The following is a 23,392-nucleotide window of genomic DNA, read 5'->3' as shown; positions in this document are numbered from 1 at the left end:
CGCGCAGGAGGAGCCTGGCAGGGGATCAGGGGCCTTGGAGCGCCGGCGGGGAGCCACGGTTCCCAGGCGGCCGCTCACCAACCACGCTTCCGCCCCGCAGGGCAGGGGCCGCTCAGCCAATCGGCTCTACAAGCGGAAGTCAGCCTTCCAGGCGGGGCTGGCAACTGCGGGAGGAGGGCCTGGCCCCCACTGGAGACGCTCTCCGGGGTCGTACTCCAGGAACCCGCCCCCGCGCCCGGCCAGAAGGACACTGGGCTGGGGCATTTGTCCAGCCGCTCCCTAAGGGGAGAATGGCCATGGGGCCTACAGGCTTAGCCTCTGACCCTGGGGACGCTCAGCCCAGGCCTGCCCCAGCGCCAACAGTCAGGGGGCAGCAAATTTTTAACTAGACGCACTGATCATTAACAGGGGTAGGAAGGAGTGCAAACTCCGCGTCACGCAGGGACAGAGACCAGCTGGGCCTCGGGCCTCTCGCAGAGATGCTGGGCTGTGGAGTCTTGTCCTCTGTGAGGCAGGGGCTGAGCAGGGGCTTGTCCAGGAAGGTGGGGGGCTGGGCCACGGGGGAGGGGAGGAAGGTGGACATTGCAGGCATCTACCCCCCTGTGACCACCCCCTTCACTGCCACGGCAGAGGTGGACTATGAGAAACTGGAGGAGAATCTGCACAAATTGGGTACCTTCCCCTTCCGAGGTAAGTGGGACCTGTCCTCTGGGGGAGTGGGGGAAGATGGGAATGACCCCAGGCTCCTCAGCCAGGGATTTGCTCAGAGACAGTTAGGTGCCCAGGGGTCATTTTATTATGGGAGAGGAGCAGAGGGGACCGTTCTGGAGTTAAAAGGCAGGAAGCTCCTTGCTAGCTTGCAACCTTGACTGAGTCTCGTCTGCCTCAGTTTCCCTGGTTGTAAACTACCAGAGTGCCTTCCTAACCCAGCATTATTTTGGGGCTCAGACTAGATAATGGGTACGAAAGTCCTTGTCAACCGAACACTGTGCGGTTGTGAAGGCAGCTAGGGGTGTCACGTGGCAACCCAGCCAGTGGGCTCATCTCCCTAAAAGCCTTGTTTGCACACTCTCTTCTGAGCCAAGCCTTCCTTAGCAGAATTAATTCCTGTTCTGGATCCTCTGACTCATTTCTCTCTTTACACATGGGTCTCTCCTTGCCGAGGTCAGGGACCAGACACTTGTAACACTCAATGTGCGACACAGCCACAGGCATAGTAAGTGAAGGGAAGAAGAAGGGGTCAGTTCCCCCCCATCCTGCCCATCCCTGAGGCGGTAACCTCACTAGCCCCATTTCACAGATGGGAAGCTGGGGCTCAGAGTAACACAGTCGCTTGCCCAAGGTCATTGCTAACACACGGCGGAGCTGGGATTTGAACCCAAGTCTGACTGCAGGGCTACACTGGGTATTTCACTCCACCTGTACCAACCGCTGAGGTGCTAGACCAGACTGTTTCAACAAATAAAGTCCGGTTGGCACCAGCTCTGGGAATGGAGAGGTTCTGACTGCGGTGGAGCGGTGGACTCTAGATTCAAATCACAACTCCGCCGCTGATTTAGCTGTGAGATTCTCTCTCTAAGCCTCAGTCTCCCCATCTGACACCTGGGAGTAGTAATGCCCACATTGCAGGCTGGCTGTGAGAAGAATCCAAGAGAGGGCAAATGAAAGCACGCAGTGAATAGGGAAGGGTGATGTACCTTAGAAGTTACAGATCCAGTGGTCACAGACACTAGGACCACAGTGCCGTTGGCACTGTGGGCAAAGCCGCTTTGTGACAGTGACTGCTGGCCTGATCCAAACCCCATCCACATCTCAGGGTGGAGGTGCAGGCGAGCCTTCCCTAGGGCATGGTGAATGCCCTGTGGATGCCCATGATGAACAATGACACAAACTCGAAGTAAATTTCTGCTCGGGCTCAGCTCTCTGGGGCCTGAAAGTCTGCATGGAGGCCAGGGTCTCTTGAAGCAAAGGGAGGAGCTCCTTGAATCTTTTATTTAAAAAAAAAAAATTTTTTTTTTAAGTAATCTCTATGCCCAGTGTGGGGTTTGAGCTCATGACCCCAAGATCAAGAGTCACATGCTTCACTGACTGAGCCAGCCAGGCACCCCTCACTCCTTGAATCTTAAGAGGCAGGAAGACTGCTTCACACTCCAGGTTCAAGGACATCCTGGTGCTGGGGGTGGGGTGAACTTTGCGTCCAGTGTCTGCCTGCGACCCAGAGAATCCACTGACACCCCCAGGCTCTTCTCTGGACCCTTCCTTCCGTCCTACCTGCTTATCCACTCCTGCAGAGGGCATAGGCTTGTCCAGGAGCACATGCATGGGCGAAGGGTACCTCCAGTTCCTGGTCTCGTGGGGTGCCTACTAGCCTGTTTCCCATGCAGCCCACATAAGTTCCTGCTCCTGCCCCTTCTCTCTCTTACCCACACACCAGGGAGGCAGTGGACTGGATAGAAAGAGCTCAGCGTCCACAGTTAGAAGGCCTGCATAAGAATCCTGGATCTGTCAGTTATGGCGACCTTGGAGAAATCACTGAACCTCTCTAATCTGATTTCTTCATTTTAGAATGGAACTGAGCCACAGGGTTAATGCATTCCTCCCCAGGAGCTCAAGTGTGAGGTCCTGGCACAAAGAATAGAGCCCATAGGGCCCTGTCCCTGCTCCCAGGACACAGCCAGAATGCCTGGGAAAGGAGCCGTGAACAACTTTTGCTCGACAGACGGTGTTTCTCTGGCCCTATTCTGGTCTCCCCCTTTGGTTTTGCTGCCCAACACTCAGGGGCAGAGGAGGAAGCCATCACATACCACATTGCCAGGGCCTCTTGCAGTAAGTTAAAGGTCATCTAAAGGGAAGGTGGGAATCTGCCCTTGATGAATCAGTGAACAGTTAGAGATTCTTCTGGAAGGTATTGCCTGAAACTGTGTAGCTCTCTTTATTTCTTAATTTTGCATTGTTAATTTTTACTATTTGTATAAAGAGTATCATTTTTAAATGAAAGTTATAGCTGGAGACTGGAGGGTAAAATTGTTGCAGAGGGGCCATTTGGCCCTGAACTCACTCCCACAAACAACCTCAGAGATGAACTTTGAATTGTTATTTCCAAATGAGGTCAGCGGACAACATAGACAGCGGACAACATAGATCTACTTCAGCAGGACTAGGGAGATGATGTTTCCCATAAAACTTTGAGCATATGTCTTATTCCCTTAGTATGTACACTTCTAATTAAATAGAAGTATTTTGCTTTAAAAAGTCACAATTTCATGGGGAGCCGGGGTGGCTCAGTTGTTAAGCATGTGTCTTTAGCTCAGGTCATGATCCCAGGGTCCTGGGATCGAGCCCCACACTGGGCTCCCTGGGAACCTACTTCTCCCTCTCCCACTCCTTCTGCTTGTGTTCCCTCACTCACTGTGTCTCTGTCAAATGAAGTCTTTTTTAAGAAATCACAATTTTCACAACCCTGTTTTGGCATTTACTTCTTCTTTTTTTTTTTAAGATTTTATTTATTTGACAGAGAGAGAGAGCACAAGCAGGGGGAGCAGCAGAGGGAGAGGTAGACTCCCCGCTGAGCAGGGAGCCCGATGTGGGGTGTGATCCCAGAACCCTGGGATCATGACCTGAGTTGAAGGCAGACACTTAACTGACTGAACCACCCAGGTGCCCCGCCATTTGCTTTTTAAAAGTGAAACGTGTTTTTTTTTAAATGTGTGAGATGCCTCTGGGAGAAAAATAGAGGAGCCCAGGCTTGTTTCTACCCCTGAGAGGCTCTGGATGTAATTTGGGATTATAGGTCAGACTCTCCATTGTTTGTACCTACAGAGAGCCTGGTCAGGTGGCCCAACTGCTCAGCATCTAAACTGTGCCTATTTAACCAAGGCACAGGGGGAGGGGGGCAAATTCTGGGTTTGCAGGTGCATCACTAAGGCAAGACATAGCAGCCACCATCCTGGAATGGCCCCTGGGATCTGGGATCTGGTAAAGACCCTTATCCTACCCACTCTGCCTTCTCAGCTCACTGCTTGTCTCCTCTCAGTTGTGACCTCATGTTATTCTAGAATGAGCTCTTTCCTGGGCCCCTTTCCTTCTGGACCCTGCTCTGTAAAGGGGTTGGGGCTGCAAATGGGGATGGAATGAGCTCAGCTGGCAGCTGGGGTGGGCCCTAAATGAAAGGAGACACCGATGTCAGACTGCTGGGAATGGAGGCCAGCCCAACCAAGGGGGTCCTTCAGTCGTGGTCAGTGGCGCCTGCCCCCTGGGGGCCACCGGATGGAGAGGGAGAGAAACCAAAGATTGGAAAAGAAGAAGGATTGAGTCACAGAATGGGTCACAAGCAGAAGGCAGAAGGGACTCAGAATTGGGGAAGCTAGTTTCCCACTGACCTTGGGGACAGCCGTCAGCGTGGGAGACCGGACTTGGGCCTCAGGAAACGCCTGCCAGGTTGCAGGGATGCTGTGGCCTCTCCCCACCCCGCCCCCTAGCCACCTTCCTCACAATGGGCTTCATTGCTGAGGTGGGAGGGGCATCCTAGGAAGGGTCCCACTGGTGGCCTGCCTGTCAGACAGCCTCAGGGAACCTGCCCTTTCAAGCATGAACCAGACCATCCGGGCTCCCTCACTCCCAGTGTGCTCTTAGCTCTGCCTGCCTGGCTTAGGGTCCTGGAGGCCATCTTGGAGCTCATCCAGCAACCATCATGCAAGGTGGTGCTGGGGGCTGCCCTCTTACTTGGAGGTGGAGGCCTCATGCTGTGGATGCAGAGGAAGAAGAGACAGAAGCCATTCCTTGTGCCCTCACAGGAGGAGCAGGAGCCACCAGAAGGTCACAGAGCAAAGAATGAGAACTGGATTAAATCGCACTTTAGCCGCCTTTCCGAGGAGAAGCTGGCCTCCTGCAGCAGCAGCACCGCGCCTCCCCCTGAGAGCGGCGGCGGGAAGGCCAGCACCACGGTGCACGTGGAGACCGTCACCACCAGGCAAGGAGAGGTGGGCACAGCCGTGCATCGGGAGGCCTTCACCACCAAGCAGAGGTTGTCTGGCTCCTCGGTGACCAAAGAGACCCACAGGGAGTCGGGAAAATCCTCGTCCACGGACGCGGCCACGTGGGCCGCTGTGGCTGCCTGCACCAAGGAGATTGACAACCTGGGACAGCAGCTGGCGAACTCCATGTTGCAGTGCGCCATGACGTACCAGAACTCAGGCCACCTGGAGTCCAAAGACATCAACCAGGAGGAGCTGAAGGCCCTTGAGGAGGTGGAGTTGAAGCTGAAGGGGAACTTCCTCATGCAGCGAGACACCGCGGTGGCTGGCCTGAACCACACGCACACCTTCCACGGCCATGGTCCCCACGGCCACCAGGGTTATCAGAGCCACCAGAGCCACAGTCTGCCCAACCGTAGCCAGCAGACCTACCACCCCTTTGAAGCCACCTAACCCCAGATGGAGATCCCCTTCCCCCGACAGGCTGGCACACGACTGCAGGCCTGTTTTCTCTCCTGTGGGGCACCCTGTGTGGCCCAGGGTGAGAGGCTGCCACCCGAACCCCTTCCTCCTCAGCCCCCCACAGAGCTCCTGGGCCCCTTTGAGTCTCTGAGGAGGGTCTGCTGCAGCGAATGTCTCCTGTTGGAGGGGGAGATGGAAGGAAGGGAAGCAGCTGAGACACACCCATCGGGCCCCTGAAGGCCCACGGAGAGAAGACAGGCGAGGCAGATCCCAGGAGAAGCTGAGAGCCCCAGACCGACGCCAGATGCCTGGAACTGAGCCAATAAAGCCTTGTATACCCTCATTCTGAGTCGGGGGGGCTCTGTGGCCAGCCTCAGGACTGGGTGGGGATACGGGGAGAGGCTTCCTACTCCCCCAGTCGTCTTCATGGGGCCCTTGGCCTGGGCTTTTTGCTGGGCTGATTCAAGACTCCATAAATCAGCTTCCCCGGGTCTCAGGTTCTGGGGATGAGACGTCTCCTGGGAGCTCAGCACCCACCAACCCGCTGGTGGCTGGGGAAGGAGGGAGCAGCCGGGTGTCAGGAGGTGGGGAGAGAGACAGGCTTTCAGGAGCTAGGAAGCAAGGTGGGGTGTGGGTCTCTTGTCTTCTTGGCGTCATCTTCACCTTGTCTACTGCTGCTCAAGTCGTGTGGCCTCCTGCACTGGAGGGCTCTCTCCCAGCTTTCCGGGGCCACTGGGATCCCCGTGAGTGCCTCCCCCTGCCTACCTTCAGAGCTGTTGTGCCGTATACTCTCTCTTGCTTATCGTACTATGGCTGCAGCTGTGGCGGCTGCTAGCACTAACTGGGAGTATTACTAGTACTACCAGCAGCTCCCTCTTTTTTTTTTCTTTCCAGTTTTTAGCATATGCCATGTTCTGTGCGAAGTGTACAGCCCAGTCCCGTGGAGACAGTATTGCGTTACTTCCGTCTTGCAGATGAGACCCCTGAGGCTCAGAGACGTGATTCGCCTGACAGGGCATAGACAGTGGTGTTGCTGGAGTTAGAGCCGAGCTCTGCCCGACTCCAAGGCTCAGACCCTGAGTCCTGCCCTGTGTTGCCCCTCAGGCCAGTGCCCCTTGGCCCTGCAGGGAGGGCTCCCTCTCTCATGCTTACCCCTGTCTTCTTACCACATGTCCTGACTCTCTGTACCCTCCCTCAAGCCTGGGACTCCCCCTGCCTCCTCTTCCTGGGTCCCAAGAAGCTGTTTCTGGGGCAAGGGGTGACCTCCAGTAATGGGGTTCAAGGGAGGCAGCTGTCTCTCCCATGAAAGTGGGGAGAAGTCAGCTACAGAGCACTGTCTAACCCCCAGCGGCTCCTTTACACAGAAATGTACCATTGGCATCTGTTAATAAACTTACCAGTGTTTCCCAGCCTGTGGGCCTCACACTCCCAGGAGAAGGCACCCAGAAAGATCCTTCCAAAAGATGGATAAATCGACAAACACCCTAAACGTTGTCGATTGATTTTATGGGGCATAATTGGAAGTATTTGATTTCCTCTATCTATCCATCTATCTATTGTAAAGATTTTAAGTAATCTCTCCGTCCAGCATGGGGCTTGAACTCACAAACCCGAGATGAAGAGTTGTATGCTCCACTGACTAAGCCAGCCAGACGTCCCAGTATTTGAATATTTTTAAAATTACTAATAAGTGACTTTATGTAAATGCTAATATGTGTGTGTGCATATGTATATATATATACACTTTACATTTAAAATACTTCGTAACAGGGTGCCTGGCTGCCTCAGTTGATGGAACTCTTAATCTCAGGGTCAGAGTTCAAGCCCCACATTGTGTATGAGGCCTACATTAAAAATAAAGTAATTTATCAAATAAAAAATGTAAAAAATGCTTTGTAACAAAAATGTCAATGGAAAAAAAATATTCAGTCACTCTAGAAAATGTTGGAGGCTCCCAAAGTAGACAAAAAGCAAGGGTGGTGGGGCGCCTGGGTGGCGCAGTGGGTTAAGCCTCTGCCTTTGGCTCAGGTCATGATCTCAGGGTCCTGGGATTGAGCCCCACATCGGGCTCTCTGCTCAGCGGGAATCCTGCTTCCTCCTCTCTCTCTGCCTGCCTCTCTGCCTTTACTTATGATCTCTGTCAAATAAATAAATCTTAAAAAAAAAAAAAAAGCAAGGGTGGTAAGGTGTGGCCTCTGAAAGTGATTGTAAAAATGTATAAAATGCATGCATTTATCTGGAAGACTTTAAATCCCTTATTAAAAGTTTATTGCGGGGATGCCTGGGTGGCTCAGTTGGTTAAGCGGCTGCCTTTGGCTCAGGTCATGATCCCAGTGTTCTGGGATTGAGTCCCACATCAGGCTCCTTGCTCGGCAGGGAGCCTGCTTCTCCCTCTGCCTCTGCCTGCCTCTCTGTCTGCCTGTGCTCGCTCACTCTCTCTCTCTAACAAATAAATAAATAAAATCTTTAAAAAAAAGTTTATTGCATAAGATTTCAGGTTAGCTGATAATGAATTTGGAATCTTTAAAAGTTTCAAACGGACAAAATTCAAAGACTGCCATTGGTATTGTACCAATGTTAATTCTCAGCGAACACTGCTAGGTTCTAATCTAAGCACTTTACAAATAGTATCTCATTTAAGCCTCACAATTCTTTAAGGAGGGCACTGTATGGTCCCCACTTTTCGTGTGAGGAAGCTGAGGTTTGGTGAAGCCATTTACCCCCCACCCACCAAAAAATCTCATAGCTGATGAGGTCCTGCACTGAGAATTACACTCAGGCTCCCTTGAGTTCAGTCTGTGCATCTGAGCCACTCCACCACACTGCTCCTCCATCACCCACTGTCTTCACTCCTGACCCATCTGGGACCCTGGCCCTCCCCCTCCTCTAGTCTCCTCTCTACACCAGGGGAGGCACAGCAGGCCTAACACTGGATATCCCACCCAGAAGAGGGAGGGGGCTCTCGGCAGCATCAATTTAAAGATTTCAAAGTGCTTTCTTGTACATTTTCATGTCTGGGCCTTTAAAAATATCGAAAATTTTTTAAAAGATTTTATTTATTTATTTGACAGACAGAGATCACAAGTAGGCAGAGAAGCAGACAGGGAGAGAAGGATAAGCAGGCTCTCCGCTGAGCAGAGAGCCTGATGCGGGGCTCAATCCCAGGACCCTGGGATCATGACCTGAGCCGAAGGCAGAGGCTTTAACCCACTGAGCCACCCAGGCGCCCCAAACATCAAAATGTTTTTATTGTCATCCCATAGAAAAGGAAATGGGGACTCAGAGACATGATGTAACTTGCTCAAAAGGGGAGTTGGGTCCAAGTCCTACCCCGACTCTGTGATACTCCCTCTTCCCCAGCCTGGCCTGATTTCCTCCTTAGGAGGCAGGCCTGGGTCACATGCTCCTTTACTTGAGACAGGGGAAAGGCCACCAGGCGCGTCTTGAGCCCAGGGCCCTGCTCCCCCTCTGAGAGTGCAAAACAACTGGGTCCAGGAGCCCCTGGAACTGGCCACCAGAATGGAGGGGTACTTGGAGAAGAGGGAGCACTGCTGAAGAAGTGACTGGAGCAGGAACTGGCCCGGCCTGGTGGCCCACAGGGTTTCGGAGGGAGGGAGGTGTCTTTGGAGCCATTTCCATTGAGGGAGGGGCAAAAGTTCAGTCTCAGAATCCTTGACCTCTAAGTAGAGGATGCTGGTCCAGTCCTCTCCGGGGCTGGCGACCCACAGCTAGGGGGGACCCACTGGGAAACCACTAGCACCTTTTGTAACAAGACAGAAGGAGGCTCCTGGCCTGACGTGGAGAAATGGACCCCGAGGAGGTAGCACAACAGAAGCCAAAAACTATTTGCCTCATAATGCTCCCTGCAATGCTACCAAAATGCCACGTATCCAGGGAGCCGTTCTGGCAATCCACCCCGTGGAATCTGATGCTGTCGTGAACAGCATGGAAAAAGGTTTGTGGTGAAAAGTTGACTTTCCATCACACCGTGTCCCCTAAGGATGACTCACGGGAACAGTCTCTCTTGGTCCCGATGCCAGGAAACTGTGTGTCTCTGGGGCAGCTGCTTTGCTTTTATCTTGCGTTCAGCGATCTGTCAGCTGACCACATTTCCCTTTTAGCTTTGACTGTCAGGAAGCTCCAAATCAAAGTGAAGGCCCGTCTTTCAACTGCCTGTCAGGGATTTTGTGGATCAGTATCGCCCCCCAGCTTTCTTCTCTTTCCTTTCTCCCAAGCAGTCTCCTATTTATTAATAATCTTGTTGTGTCACAGGCTGTATTTGTCAGCTCTTTCAGAACACTGTTTTTGGAATGGAATGGAGTAGAGAGGAGGAAGAAGAGAAAAGAGAAAGTGAAATGAAGGAAGCAGAGAGGAAAGTGGTTTTATACTAACATTCCCTTCGGATTCAGCCAAAGAGCATCAATTCTGTGATGTAAAAGGATTGACACCTTACCAGGTGGCATTAGAAACCTCTCAGGTGATCGATCAAACAGGAAAAAGCAAAATAAGATTACGAGATGTCACTTTTCACCCGGAAAATTGGAAAAAATTAATTCTCACTTTCACCCAGAAAATTGGCAAAAATGAATTCTGCTCAGTGTTGGCAAGGAGGAACACTAACAGACCCTTCCATGAGCCGACGGGGTGCAAACTGGCTAATGAGGCAGACGTTTGGCACGTGAAGATACATGGAGGCGTGATTCAGCAGTCACACACCCAAGTGAACTGTAGAGCAGCTCAGACATGGGCACAGAAGACTTGAGTGGACATGTTTGTTTTAGCATTATTTGTGATGGCAAAACTAAGGAAACATTCTTTTTTTTTTTTTAAAGATTTTATCTATTCATTTGACAGACAGATCACAAGTAGGCAGAGAGGCAGGCAGAGAGAGGAGAAAGCAGGCTCCCCACGGAGCAGAGAGCCCGATGCGGGGCTCGATCCCAGGACCCTGGGATCATGACCCGAGCCGAAGGCAGAGGCTTTAACCCACTGAGCCACCCAGGCGCCCCTAAGGAAACATTCTAAATGTCCCCAACAGGAGAATGAAAAGTAAAGTATCGTCGAACCTCACCATAGAATATAATGGCAGTTAAAATGAATGAACCAGAACTGTGTACTGCTGTGGACAAAGGTCACAACATGATCTTGAGCACAAATAGCAAACCGCAGAACGTTGTTAAGAGCTTGATTCCTTTTCTGTAAAACCTACGATGGAAAAAAAAAATCTTGTGTCTTGTTTATGGGTCAATATATACATCTTAAGGGGATAAAGACATGAATGGGAACAATGACACCCAAGTCGGGACAGCTAGAAGAGGAAGAAAAAGGTGATCAGGGGAGGGTTGCCATGGGTGCTGGGTGCACACCTGTGGATTTTATTATTATCGATTCTTTGGGGCATAGCTAAGATAGTTCATTAACACAAAGAAAATGGTGCGGACACTGCCATCAGAACTGGGTAAAACATTCTGCCTGCATCAGGACAAAGACGGGAAGGAAATGTGTGAAAAGCTATGGTGTTGGGGAGGTAGGAACACGGGTGTACGTACCACCAATGTCCCGGTTGTTTGCAGAGGATGGGAAGGTGTTGGCTGTGATGGGACCTCTCTTGCAGGCTTTGTGGTCCAGGGCTCCAATGGCGAGTTCCCCTTCCTGACCAGCAGCGAGCGGCTGGAGGTGGTGAGCCGAGTCCGCCAGGCCATGCCCAAGGACAAACTCCTGCTAGCCGGCTCCGGCTGCGAGTGTGAGACCACGGTGCTCTGGGCTCGGGGGGGGGGGGGGGGGGGGGGGGGCGGGATGGAGGGAGCGGCGGGGGTTGGGGGGCGGTGCCTGGGGCTGGGGAGGAGCCAGGCTCTTTGGCCCTGGGGCTGGTTCAGGCTACTGGTTCTGTCTCTTCTGAACCTCTTGCTTGCCCTGGAATCCTAGCCCCGCCCTTCTGCCTCCTGCTGTCACCCGCCATGTCACCTGGTGGCCTATAGGGAAGACTCCCTCTTTCCTCCTATAGCCACTCAAGCCACCGTGGAGATGACTGTGAGCATGGCCCAGGTTGGGGCTGATGCCGCCATCGTGGTGACCCCTTGCTACTATCGTGGCCGCATGAGCAGTGCGGCCCTCGTTCACCACTATACCAAGGTGGGTGTGAGGCGTGGGCATGGGTTTGGGGCCTGCGACCAAGAGGAGGCTGGAGGAGGAGAAGAGACAGAGAAACTGGGGCCCGAGAGGAGAGCCCATTTTCCATGAATGGCATCTGTGGAAACGGGGAGGGATGCTGCTGGGTGACTGACCAGCCACACTGTACGGCTGTTTCCTCGCCTCTCACAGGGGAGAAATGATGGTGGCTTCCTCATGGAGTCATTGCAAGGACCTAGTTCCATCGAAATACAGAGGACTGAGAACTGAGCCTGGCACATAGAAAGCACTCACGAAATGTTATTATCATTTATAAGCAAGGAACACAGCACTGTGACTCCTAGTCCAGGAGGTGGGCCTGTCCAGGAGGCCCTGGGGGGACCCAGGCCCGGAGCTGCTGGTGGTGGGCAGTGCCTGGGGCTCCTCAGGCCTGGGGCAACTGCCCTCTGCTTCTCCCTTCTTCTCTGCCTCCCTCAGGTCGCTGACCTCTCCCCCATTCCTGTGGTGCTCTACAGCGTCCCAGCCAACACGGGGCTGGACCTGCCTGTGGATGCGGTCGTCACGCTCTCCCAGCACCCAAACATTGTGGGCATCAAGGACAGTGGTGGCGACGTGAGTGGCAGCGGCTCCCGCTGGGGTCCTTCCTCTTCTCCCAGGCTCTCAGCTTCAGGGAGGTTCTGGGACCCACTTTGGTCCTGGGCTCCTGTTTGGGTTCTTCCCACCGTGTGGGCTCTCGGGGGCTCTGTCCAAGTTTGAGGGGAGCTCTCTGGGGCCGAGGCGTTCATTCCTCCACCCTTGGCCAGCCCCCGTCTCGCGTGGCGTGGAAGCTCGAGGCTTAGCGCTCACACAGGTTTGCTGTTGCAGGTGACCAGGATGGGGCTGCTGGTTCACAAGACAAGGAGGCAGGACTTCCAGGTGTTGGCTGGATCGGCTGGCTTCCTGCTGGCCAGCTATGCCGTGGGTAGGCCTCCTGCTGCTCTCACACTGTTGTGGTGGGTGGTACAGCCAGGCCCCGCATGAAGGCGGGGGCTGGGTCTGCAGGGTCCTTTTGCTTCGCTTATCTGAATTTTGGAGGCATATCAGTGACCTTTCTGGGCAGAATACAGTGGCAGTGTGTAGTCCTTGGACTGTAGCAGGGATACCTGAAGTTTGTTCTAAGTCCCAGGCTCTCTGCTTAGTTAACAAATTTATCTCTTCTAATCTCACCTTGTAAGTCGTCCTCTGAAGACAGAGGCCTTGGGGCCTTTCCCCTGGTCCAGGAGTCTATTCCTCCCCGCCCCCCCCCCCCCCCCCCCCCGCCGCCCGGGGCCAGGCCAGAAGGAACTGTCAGACCTAGAGGGTTGGGCCTGGGATCTTCAGCTGCCTGATTCTGTTCCAGTCCAGGATCCGAGGAATGTCACCACTAAACCAACCGTGCTGGTCTGCTGTGGGTCAGGCTCCTTGGGTTCAGGTTGGATTTGAGCCCTGGAGCGGGGAAGAGAGGGAGCATTGGCTCCCTTGGGCTGAAGTCCCAGGAAGTCCAGATCTGCATTACTTGTCCAGCGCTGAGGGGGCAATTGTGGATCCTCTCCTCTGGTCTGCACAGACTGTGGCTTGCAGCCTGGGTCCTTGAACATGTCTCCTCTGCCACGTCGCAGTCTCCAAAGTGCAAGGCCAGAAGAGGGGACCCACTGAAGCCTTGTTCCTGAGGGCGGAGTAGATGGAAAGAGCACGGGCCCTGCAGGTGAGGGGACATGAGTTGGAATCTCAGCTCCGCCACTTACTGAGTACTGCTGGGCAGGGTGTACAACCTCACTGGCCTGAGCCTCTACTCTGTAAAGCAGGGAGGTGTCATGAAAATGTGAGAGCCTCGGCCGTGTGTCTGCATAGTGACTGGCATAGAGTGGGGATCAATAAATGGCAGCTATCTTAGCTCACTCCGAATTTCCCACTCTCCGGTCTTGAGGCCACTGTGCTTAGGGTCACCCCTAACTAGCCTTAGAATCACATTGCAGGTTGGCAGAGTCGCAGGGCCTCCCGAGATCACAGCCAGCCCGTTTTCACTGCCCAGATGAGAACAGAGGACTGGGAGGTCTGTGACTCGTGCAAATTCATGCTGCCAGTGGGAGGAAATACGTGGTCTCCTGGCTGTGTCCAGGGCTCTTTCCACTGCCCCCCACCCCCAGGCTGAATTCACCGGGGAAGGGGTGGAATTAGATTTCAGAAGAGCGAAGGCTTCCCGTCCACTCCACCCCCTTCCCGGACTGATGAGTCAGAGGCTAGTAGAGGATGGTGGAGGTGTTGTCAACTGGCAGGTGGGACTTCAGTCTGGGAGGTGTGTTGTGGGGTGCAGGGGAGGAATTGTCCTTAAGTTAGCCTTCAGGCTCCGTTCCCTGACCTTCAGCCTGTGGGATTCTACTTCAAATATGCTGGCACCTTTTCACTCTGGAAATCTGGACTCTGGACTCACAGAGCGTGCCTTGAACATGGCTAGCCAGCGGCATGGAAATCCACATCCTTTCTCCCCAGAATAAGAGGGGCGGGGGCTCAGGGTTTGGAATCGCCTGTGAGAAGCAGCTCTGGCTGACGTTTTGCAATCTTACTGTGGGGGCAGGAGCTGTGGGGGGCGTGTGTGCCCTGGCCAACGTCCTGGGGGCTCAGGTGTGCCAGCTGGAGCGACTGTGCCTCACGGGGCAATGGGAAGATGCCCAGAAACTGCAGCACCGCCTCATTGAGCCGAACACTGCGGTGAGCTCCCAGACAATGGCCCCAGGGCATGGGGGGCTGTCTGTGTCCTCAATGGGGTAGGAGCCCGGACAGGCCCAGCAGTCCCCACTTCGCCTCTTCTCTTTCAGAAAGTCCTTTTTTTTTTTTTTTTTAAGATTTTATTTATTTATTTGACAGACCCAGATCACAAGCAGGCAGAGAGGCAGGCAGAGAGAGAGGGGAAGGGAAGCAGGCTCCCTGCTGAGCAGAGAGCCTGACGCGGGGCTCGATCCCAGGACCCCGGGATCACGACCTGAGCCGAAGGCAGAGGCTTTAACCCACTGAACCACCCAGGCGCCCCTCAGAAAGTCCTTTTAGAGAACATCCCAGCATGGGAACTCCTTGTGCCTCTCCAGAAAATCACAACTTCAGACAAAGTTGAACCCTGTTGGTTGCACTGGAATTCATTTAGGGAGCCAGTTAAAATTCCAATCCTCTAGACCTGGAGTAAGCATTGAGACAAACATCCTGGCTGATCATGGTGACATTAAGTAAATCCAGGGACCTTCCTTAGAGACATGCTACCTGGAGAGGGTGAACCATGGGCCTGTCCTTCAGCTTTAGAAGGGCTCAGATCCTGGAAAACAGAATGATTGGGAGTAAAGGAGGTGTTAGGAGGCTGGATGTATTCAGAGCCCAGATTTCCCAGGAGAGTTTTGTCTTTGAGTAATCTATTCAGCAGTCAGATGGTGTACCCCGATTCTGTATTGGTCAAGTCAAGGAGACGAGCCGAGATGGAATGCCTGTCAAGAGCCCGGCCGTGAGGTGCTGAGCCATATTGGCGTCTGAGGCGGGGAGGACAATGTGTTTTCCTATAGACACGTTTGTATGCATATTTTATTTTTTTTATTTTTTTTTAAAGATTTATTTATTTATTTATTTATTTGACAGACAGAGAGCACAAGTAGGCAGAGAGGCAGGCAGAGATAGAGGAGGAAGCAGGCTCCCCGCGGAGCAGAGAGCCCGATGTGGGGCTCGATCCCAGGACCCTGAGATCATGACCTGAGCTGAAGGCAGAGGCTTTAACCCACTGAGCCACCCAGGCGCCCTGTATGCATATTTTAAATTAAACTTCTAATTTTGAGATAACCGTAGATTCAGATGAAGTTGTAAAAAATAATACAGGGGCACCTGGGTGGCTCAACCAGTTAAGCATCTGCCTTTGGCTCAGGTCATGATCCCAGAGAGATGGCTTCTACCACTTCCCTGCATGTGCTCTCTTGCTTGCTCTTTCTCTCTCTCTCTAATAAATCAATAAAAATCTTTAAAAAAAAAAAAGAGAGAGAGAGAGAGAAAGAATACAGAGAGAGTCCATGTACCCATCCATCCCCCAGTTTCCCCCAAAAACATCTTACAAAATTAAGGTACAATATCACAACCAGTATTTGGACATTGATACGGTCCAGATACAGAGTCTTTAATCACCAGAAGGATCCTTCATGTTATGCTTTCATGGGTACACCTGCTCCCCTCCGGCCCCCACTCCCTCCTTAACTGCGGCAACCACCCATACGTTCACCATTTTTATACTTTTGTCAGCTCAAGATGCCCATATGAATGGGATCATGGAGTCTGCGACCTTTGAAATTGGCTGGCTTTCACTCTGCAGAATTCCCTGCAGATCCATCCAAGTTTTTGCACACAGCAACAGCCCGTTTCTTTTTATTAATGAATGGTGGTTCACTGTGTGGCCGGGCCATGGCTTGTGGAACTGTTCACCGGTGGAAAGACAGCTGGGGTGTTGCCAGTTTGGGGCTATGAAAAGCTGCTCTGAACATTCATGCACAGGGTTTTGCATGACTGTAAGTTTTCATTTTTCTGGGATAAATCAATAATTAGTGGATCATATGATGGTTGCATGTTTAGTTTTTTAAGAAACTGCCAAACTGTTTTCCAGAGTGCCTATGGCATTTTGTATTTACATCAGTGTAAATGTATGATTGACCCATTCTCTCTGCATCACCAGCTTTAAGCATTGTGACTATTTTTTATTTTAGCCATTCTTTTTTTTTTTAAAGATTTTATTTATTCATTTGACAGAGAGAGAGATCACAAGGAGGCAGAGAGGCAGGCAGAGAGAGAGGAGGAAGCAGGCTCCCCGCTGAGCAGAGAGCCTGATGCGGGGCTCGATCCCAGGACCCTGGGATCATGACCTGTGCTGAAGGGAGAGGCTTTAACCCACTGAGCCACCCAGGCACCCCAATTTTAGCCATTCTGATAGGTGTGTAGTAACATTTCATTGTGGTTTTAGCTTGCATTTCTCTAATGACTAATGCTATTGGACATCTTTTTATGTATTTACTTGCCATCTGTATATCTTCTTAAATGTCTGTGTATGTTTCTTGCCTATTTTATAATTGGATTTTTAAAAAATATATTTTATTTATTTAATTGACAGAGATCACATAGTAGGCAGAGAAGCAGACAGAGAGGGGGGGAAGCAGGCTCCCTGCCAAGCAGAGAGCCCGATGCGGGGCTCAATCCCAGGACCCTGGGATCATGACCTGAGCCGAAGGCAGCAGCTTAACCCACTGAGCCACCCAGGCACCCCTATAATTGGATTTTTTAAAAGATTTTATTTATTTGTCCAAGAGAAAGAGAACGCACAAGCTGGGGGAGCAGCAGAAGGAGAAGTGGGCTCCCCGCTGAGCAGGGAACCCGAAGCAGGACTTGATCTCAGAACCCTGGCATCATAACCTAAGCCAAAGGTAGATACTTAGTTGACTGAGCCACCCAGGCACCCTGGATTTTTTCTTTTTACCATTGAGTTTTGGAAGTTCATCTTTTAGATACCAGCAAATATTTTAGATACCATGCAAATATTTTCTCCCCATCTGTAGCTTGTCTTGTCATTCTCTGAACAGGTCTTTTACAGAACAAAAGTTTTTAATAGTTTTGATGATCTCCAATTCATCAATATTTTCATTTGTATTTATGCTTTTAATGTCAAGTGGAAGAAGGCTTTTCCCAACACTAGATTGTGAGGACTTTTCCCTATTTTCTTTTCTTTAAAGTTTTATAGTTTTACGTTTTGAGGGCATTTTTGTATGGAGTGTGGGCTTAGGTGGAGGTTCCTTTTTTTGTTTTGTTTTGTCTTTTTGCTTCTGGATATCCACTTGCTTCATCATCATTGTCGAAAAGATCATCTGTCTTCATTGAGTTACTTTTGCACCTTTGTCAAAAATCAGTTGGGCTGGGGCGCCTGGGTGGCTCAGTGGGTTAAGCCTCTGCCTTTGGCTCAGGTCATGGTCCCAGAGTCCTGGGATTGAGCCCTGTGTCAGGCTCTCTGCTCAGCGGGGAGCCTGCTTCTCCCTCTCTCTGCCTGCCTCTCTGCCTACTTGTGATTTCTGTCTGTCAAATAAGTAAATAAAATCTTAAAAAAAAAATTTTTCAGGCTTATTTGTGCCAGTTGATTTTTGGGTTCTCTGTTGCTCCCATCATTGGTGTGTATATCCCTCTGCAAGACCACACCAGATTATTCTAAAGTTTATATGGAAAGGCAAAAGAATTAAACTAGCTAAAGCAATTTTGGAAAAAAAAATAACAAAGTGGGAGGAATTAGTCTACCTGGTTTTAAGATTTATTATGTACCTACAGTAATCAAGTCTGTGTGGGACTGCAGGAGGCATTTTGTCAATTGCTTTTCTGCCTTGATATGATTGTGTGATTTTTTTTCCCTCTGTAGCTGGCTAATATGGTGAGTTACATGGATAGTTTTCTTTTCTTTTTTTTTTTAAGATTTTATTTATTTATTTGACAGAGATCACAAGTAGGCAGAGAGGCAGGCAGAGAGAGAGAGAGGAGGAAGCAGGCCCCCTGCTGAGCAGAGAGCCCGATGTGGGGCTCGATCCCAGGACCCTAGGATCATGACCCGAGCCATGGATAGTTTTCTAATATTGAACTAGACTTGCATCCCTGGAATAAATCCCACTTAGTCATGATGTGTAACTCTCTTCAAATATTGCTGAGTTCCATTTGCTAACACTTAGTTGAAGATTTTTCTGTCTATATTCATAGGAGATATTGATATGTAGCTTTCCCCTTTTTTAGCACTGCCTTTGTCTGATTTTTGGTCTCCGCATAGTAATAGGTTCATCAGTTCACTGGGAAGTGAACTGGGAAGTAGTCTCTCCTCTTCTATTTTCTGAAAGAGACTGTGTAGAATTGGTGTTAAATATTCTCTAAATATTTTCTAGAATTCTCCAATGAGATCACTTGGGCCTGAAGATTTCTTTTGGGGAGGGTTTTTTAAAATTATAGCTCTGCCCCTGACTTCCACTGACACCTCCCTGACAGAAGGGGTAGGAATGCCTCCTTAATGCTTCCCATGTGGCCTCCACTGACATTACAAATATGTCTGGGGTGGGGGTGGCCTCCTTCGGTGTGGGCAGTGCTGTATAAGCCCTAACTTTCCTCTTTGCTGAGACCATCCATTGTTGGGGAGGTGGAGAAGGGCACTCTTTCCTGCCAGAGTCAGGGGTAGAAGTTCTGGCTCCCAATTCAACCTTTGCTGGCCTGGATGGGGATGGTAGGAATGGGGCCATGGTTTTTGCGGGGGTGCCTGGCTGGAGTAGAGTGGTGATTGTCTTAAAGTTTTCCATTTTACCAGGCTGCTCCTTTCTGGTCCTTGGCTTGAGTGAATAGGCTTTTGTTGGGGGCTTGTGTTATCTGTACCCATTGGCATTTTAGGGTTGCTGCCTTCTCACCTCTGTGTTCCTTGGGTCCTGAAGTCCCTAGCTTGTCTTCCTTCTCTCTACCTTTCAGAGTCTTACATTTGTTTTTATATAATGTCCAAGGTTTTTTTTAGCTCTATTTGTTGGGAGGAATATGGAAAAATACATCTATTCCATCTTTCTGGAAATGGAAACTCGAAGTATTTTCCCTTCCTCCCTCCCTCCCTTCCTTTTTCTTTGTTTTTCCAACCTCAAGATCAAGAGTTGCAGGCTTGGGTCACCTGGGTGGCTCAGTCAGTTAGGCAGTGAAGCAGTTAAGCATCTGCCTTCTGCTTAGGTCATGATCCCAGGGTTCTGGGATCCAGCCCCGCTTTGGGTTCCCTGGCCAGTGGAGAGGTCGGGTTCCCTGCTCAGCAGGGAATCTGCTTCTTCCTTTTCCTCTGCCTGCCACTCCACCTGCTTGTGCTGTCTCTCTCTCTCTCTCTCTCTCTGTGTCAAATAAATAAATAAATAAATAAAATCTTAAAAAAACAAAGGAGAGAGTTGCAGGCTCTACCAACTGAGCCAGCCAGGTGCCCCTCTAAGTATTTTTCTAAATGGTGACTTTTAGCCCCCATAGAACATTAAACTATTTCAAAAAAATATATTGGAAAACTTAAAAGTAGGTGCATTAAAACAGCATTCTTTTAGTTTTAAATATTTCTTCTATATTAAAAAACATAATTATTATAATTTAACTTTCCTAGCTTGAATGGAAACAATCTCATCAAAAATTTTCTTCCTGCATCTATTCCTAGAAAAAAAATGAACCAAAAAAACCATACAGAACACGGATCTAGGGGCGCACATTTACTTTTGCCTCAGGCCACGATATGGCAGGGCATGGTCCTATTGGATCCTGTCTTTTTTTTTTTTTTAAGATTTTATTTATTGATTTGACAGAGAGAGATCACAAGTAGGCAGAGAGGCAGGCAGAGAGAGAGGAGGAAGCAGGCTCCCTGCTGAGCAGAGAGCCCAATGTGGGGCTCGATCCCAGGACCCTGAGACCGTGACCCGAGCTGAAGGCAGAGGCTTTAACCCACTGAGCCACCTAGCCACCCCTCGGATCCTGTCTTTATTTAAAACATTGACACTGTTCATTGTGGGATTTTTTTTGCATTGATTTTGATTTTTTAAGAAAATATGGCACTAAATTTTACTTACCTTGATGACTGATTTTGTTGGCACCCCCTTAAGCTTTGCATCTGAGGTGACAGTCCCAGGCTAAGCAGTAATGCTTTTTTGCGTAAAGTGGTGGGCTCTAGATCTCTCTCCCAGCTTTGATCTTTATTTCCAAGGAGCAGGTGAACTCAGCTTTAGAGAAAAGACAGCTGAGGAGGAAAGCACAAGTCTCCCTGGGTGTGAAGGTTCTCCTGGGATAGGATGCTCTATTAATAGGACCCAAGAACTACAGAAATGAGGGCCATTCAGCCGAGCCCCATCAGGGCACAGACGTACTGGACACTCCAGTGGGGTGGGACCTATGCTCTCTATGCCCACCCACCTGCAGAGAGAAGGTTCCAGAACCAGCATACCACCAGTACAGGAAAAGGAGGAGCTTTTAGGTCCCTTTGGGGTGTGGTTTTATAGTGGTATTTTCCCCATTTGATTCTTGTGACATGGGGTAGGTGTTGTCATCTCCTCATTTGACAGATGAAGCCGTGGGCTGCCCCCTGGGAGGAGAGGATGCTTGCTGCCCCGCTAGCTCTCCGAGTGCCATCCTGCCTCACTCTTCCCTTGGGGCCTCCTCCTGTGCCAGCTCTGGGCACACACTCAGGAATGCCTGGAACACCTTTCTGCTGCCTGGGCTGTCTGCTCAGCCACCCCAGGAGCAGCTTGATGTCACCCTGTTGCCCTGCCCTGCTCGAACACAATGTCCTTCCCCTGCCTTCCCACCCAGCCGGCCTCCTGCCCTGGCTATATTTAGGACTTTCTGTGTTCTTTACCACCAAAGCATTCAGTTATTTCTGTGGGTCTGAGGAGGGGGCAACTCAGAGATGTCACACACCTATGGTGGAAGGAGGCTTTTCTCTAGGTACTTCTTGTTCCCATCCTCTCCCTTAGGTCTTTTGCACCCCGCTCACGTTTTGGGTGAAAAGCCGAGGTTATTAGAACATCATGGCTGGGGCCAGGCTAGGAGGAGGATGGTGTATTACTCGTTTCAAGAAAAAATTCCCTGGCCACCAGTGGTAAATGGTCATCAGTCATTCATCAGCGGCTCTCAACTTTACCCCAGCCAACCTCTTTTATTATTTTACCTTTTGTGAAACCCGTACTTCTAAGGTTTTACCTTCCCTCCAAAATAAAACTTTAGTAAGTAATGATTACATTCCTAGCTTTTAGGTAGTCAGAGATTCACCTAACACTTCTGATCAGCGTGAAATAACCAGTTGCTGGTTATTATGCCAAAGGCAAAGAAACTTGATGCTTCATTTTCTAGAAGACCCCATGCATGATTTTAAATTATGACAATAGCTTCCGGTCCCCCTCACAATGGAAAACCCTCCAGATATCATGTCGTCCAACCCCTCATTTTTTTAGGCAAAAAAACTTGTTTGGATGTAGTAAGTTTGTAATATATGGCTACACAGTGGAACTTCTCAGGACAGCTGATGCATTGTTTTTCAGATTTGGGGTCAGGAGGGAGCTATGCGTGGATCAGTGTCCCTCCTTCAGGGCCAGAGGAGGTCTGGGCTATGCCCGATGCTCTCACAGACCCTCCCCTTTCCTGGCCTCCCAGGCCTGTGCCCTGGCCCTAGGTCCCTGGGAACTGGGCTGCAGACCCACAGCCTTACTATCTTCTCCAGTCCCAGGTTGATGAGTGAATGCCACGTTTCTCCCCAATGGGGTGGATTTTTCTCCTAAAACCCAAGGAGGGGACTTCCTTAATCTGAGTTGTTGGCATTGTGTTCTCTACTGCTGCCCTGCCTTCTGGTCTCTCAGTCTGAATTTCCAATCAACCAATGTATCACCGATTTGGTAAAGTTACTTTACCAGGGGAGGTGGGGAGGAACCCTAACTTTCTAAAGTGACACGTGTGTCGGGGCACCTGGGTGGCTCAGTGGGTTAAGCCTCTGCCTTCGGCTCAGGTCATGATCTCAGGGTCCTGGGATCGAGCCCCACATTGGGCTCTCTACTCAGCGGGGAGCCTGCTTCCCCCCCCCCTCTCTACCTGCCACTCTGCCTACTTGTGATCTCTGTCTGTCAAATAAATAAATAAATTCTAAAAATAAATAAATAAAGTGACACGTGTGTCTAGACATGTGCAGGCAGGGACTCCCCAGTTTGTTCTAACAGGCCCTGTTCCACAGGTGACCCGGCGCTTTGGGATCCCCGGGCTGAAGAAGACCATGGACTGGTTTGGCTACTACGGAGGCCCCTGCCGTGCCCCCTTGCAGGAGCTGAGCCCCACGGATGAGGAGGCACTGCGTATGGACTTCAGCAGTAATGGCTGGCTCTGAGGGCTGGTGCTTGGCCTGAGCCCATCTCAGCTTCCTGTCCTGTACCTGCAGCTGAAGAGGCACATGGGAGTCATGAGATTTCAAAGCCTGTTTTCCTACTTCAGTCCTCTAGGGAGCCTCTCCCAGGCTCTGCCACGCACACGCATTTCCTATTCTCGCAGCCCCATGACGGTTGGCATTTGTAGCCTCAACTCTGGCTCTCTAGAGACCTTCAGTCTGGGGAGGAGCCATTGCTTGTCCCTCTCCTGTGCCTTCCTGTGCCCCGAGACACATGACCGGGAACCAGCTGGCAAGAGCAGGGGGCAACTGGGCAAAAGTAAGGTCATGTATTTTACTGATGGGATGGCCGCTTAGACTTGGGGTACACACCTAAGCCCAGCACAGTGCAGCAGGGAGCCAGGGCTCTTCCTAAGAACCTGACTCCTTCCAGAGAAAGGGCGGGGGGGGGGTGCGGTTCAGAAACCTAATCAGAAAAGCGTCTCTGGCCTTTGAAAGGCCCCCAAGCTACATTCCAGACACAGTGCCTTTCCTAAATCCATTTTGATCATCTCATATTCTCATCTCTAGCCTTGATCTCAACTGTAGAGAGCGTGGAGCTGGCCCAGGGCCTTGCCAGAGTTGGTAAATAATGACACCTGGTGGATAAATGTTACACTTTAGACTTCTAGCCAACCTGGTCTGAAACATTAGGGAAAGAGACTTGGTCTGAGACTACTTAGGCACTGTGCTTTCTTTGTTAAAAATAATACTTTGTTCTTAAAATAAAGTTGAATAACTGAAAACAGTGTGGCCTTGTACAAATTGATACCTCGCTGCCATGTAGGTCTTAGGTTTCCTGCCTGGATGTCAAGAATTGCCTAGAAGCAATTTAGCTTTCAAGGTCGGCTTTCTCCCAGCTCTGAGGGAGGCC

At 50.8% G+C, this 23,392-nt stretch overlaps 2 protein-coding genes across 2 annotated transcripts; both read left to right on the top strand.

The window, feature by feature from the left end:
- The first annotated feature begins 41 nt into the window (after positions 1 to 41).
- HOGA1 (4-hydroxy-2-oxoglutarate aldolase 1) lies at positions 42 to 23,278 on the top strand. The gene is made up of 7 exons (XM_080822865.1): positions 42 to 690; positions 11,050 to 11,178; positions 11,440 to 11,567; positions 12,042 to 12,176; positions 12,429 to 12,525; positions 14,158 to 14,291; positions 22,333 to 23,278. The coding sequence occupies exons 1-7, from the start codon at positions 480 to 482 to the stop codon at positions 22,480 to 22,482; spliced, it is 984 nt and encodes a 327-aa protein (XP_080678991.1). The 5' UTR covers positions 42 to 479; the 3' UTR covers positions 22,483 to 23,278.
- On the top strand, positions 4,619 to 7,326 carry LOC308354970 (uncharacterized protein C10orf62). The gene has a single exon (XM_080822866.1). The coding sequence runs from the start codon at positions 4,740 to 4,742 to the stop codon at positions 5,424 to 5,426; it is 687 nt and encodes a 228-aa protein (XP_080678992.1). The 5' UTR covers positions 4,619 to 4,739; the 3' UTR covers positions 5,427 to 7,326.
- Positions 23,279 to 23,392: the final 114 nt, after the last annotated feature.

Source organism: Martes martes, assembly GCF_963455335.1.
Source record: "Martes martes genome assembly, chromosome: 14".
Taxonomy (NCBI): domain Eukaryota; kingdom Metazoa; phylum Chordata; class Mammalia; order Carnivora; family Mustelidae; genus Martes; species Martes martes.
The sequence above is the reverse complement of the archived record's forward strand: the minus strand, read 5'-3'. Positions and strand labels throughout refer to the sequence as shown.

Excerpts from the sequence above, each read along its gene's own strand:
- HOGA1 (XM_080822865.1), top strand. The coding sequence starts at position 480 with ATGCTGGGCTGTGGAGTCTTGTCCTCTGTGAGGCAGGGGCTGAGCAGG. Across the intron at positions 11,179-11,439 it reads AGCCGGCTCCGGCTGCGAGT|CCACTCAAGCCACCGTGGAG; the intron begins GTGAGACCACGG and ends TTCCTCCTATAG. Across the intron at positions 12,177-12,428 it reads TCAAGGACAGTGGTGGCGAC|GTGACCAGGATGGGGCTGCT; the intron begins GTGAGTGGCAGC and ends TTGCTGTTGCAG.
- LOC308354970 (XM_080822866.1), top strand. The coding sequence starts at position 4,740 with ATGCTGTGGATGCAGAGGAAGAAGAGACAGAAGCCATTCCTTGTGCCC.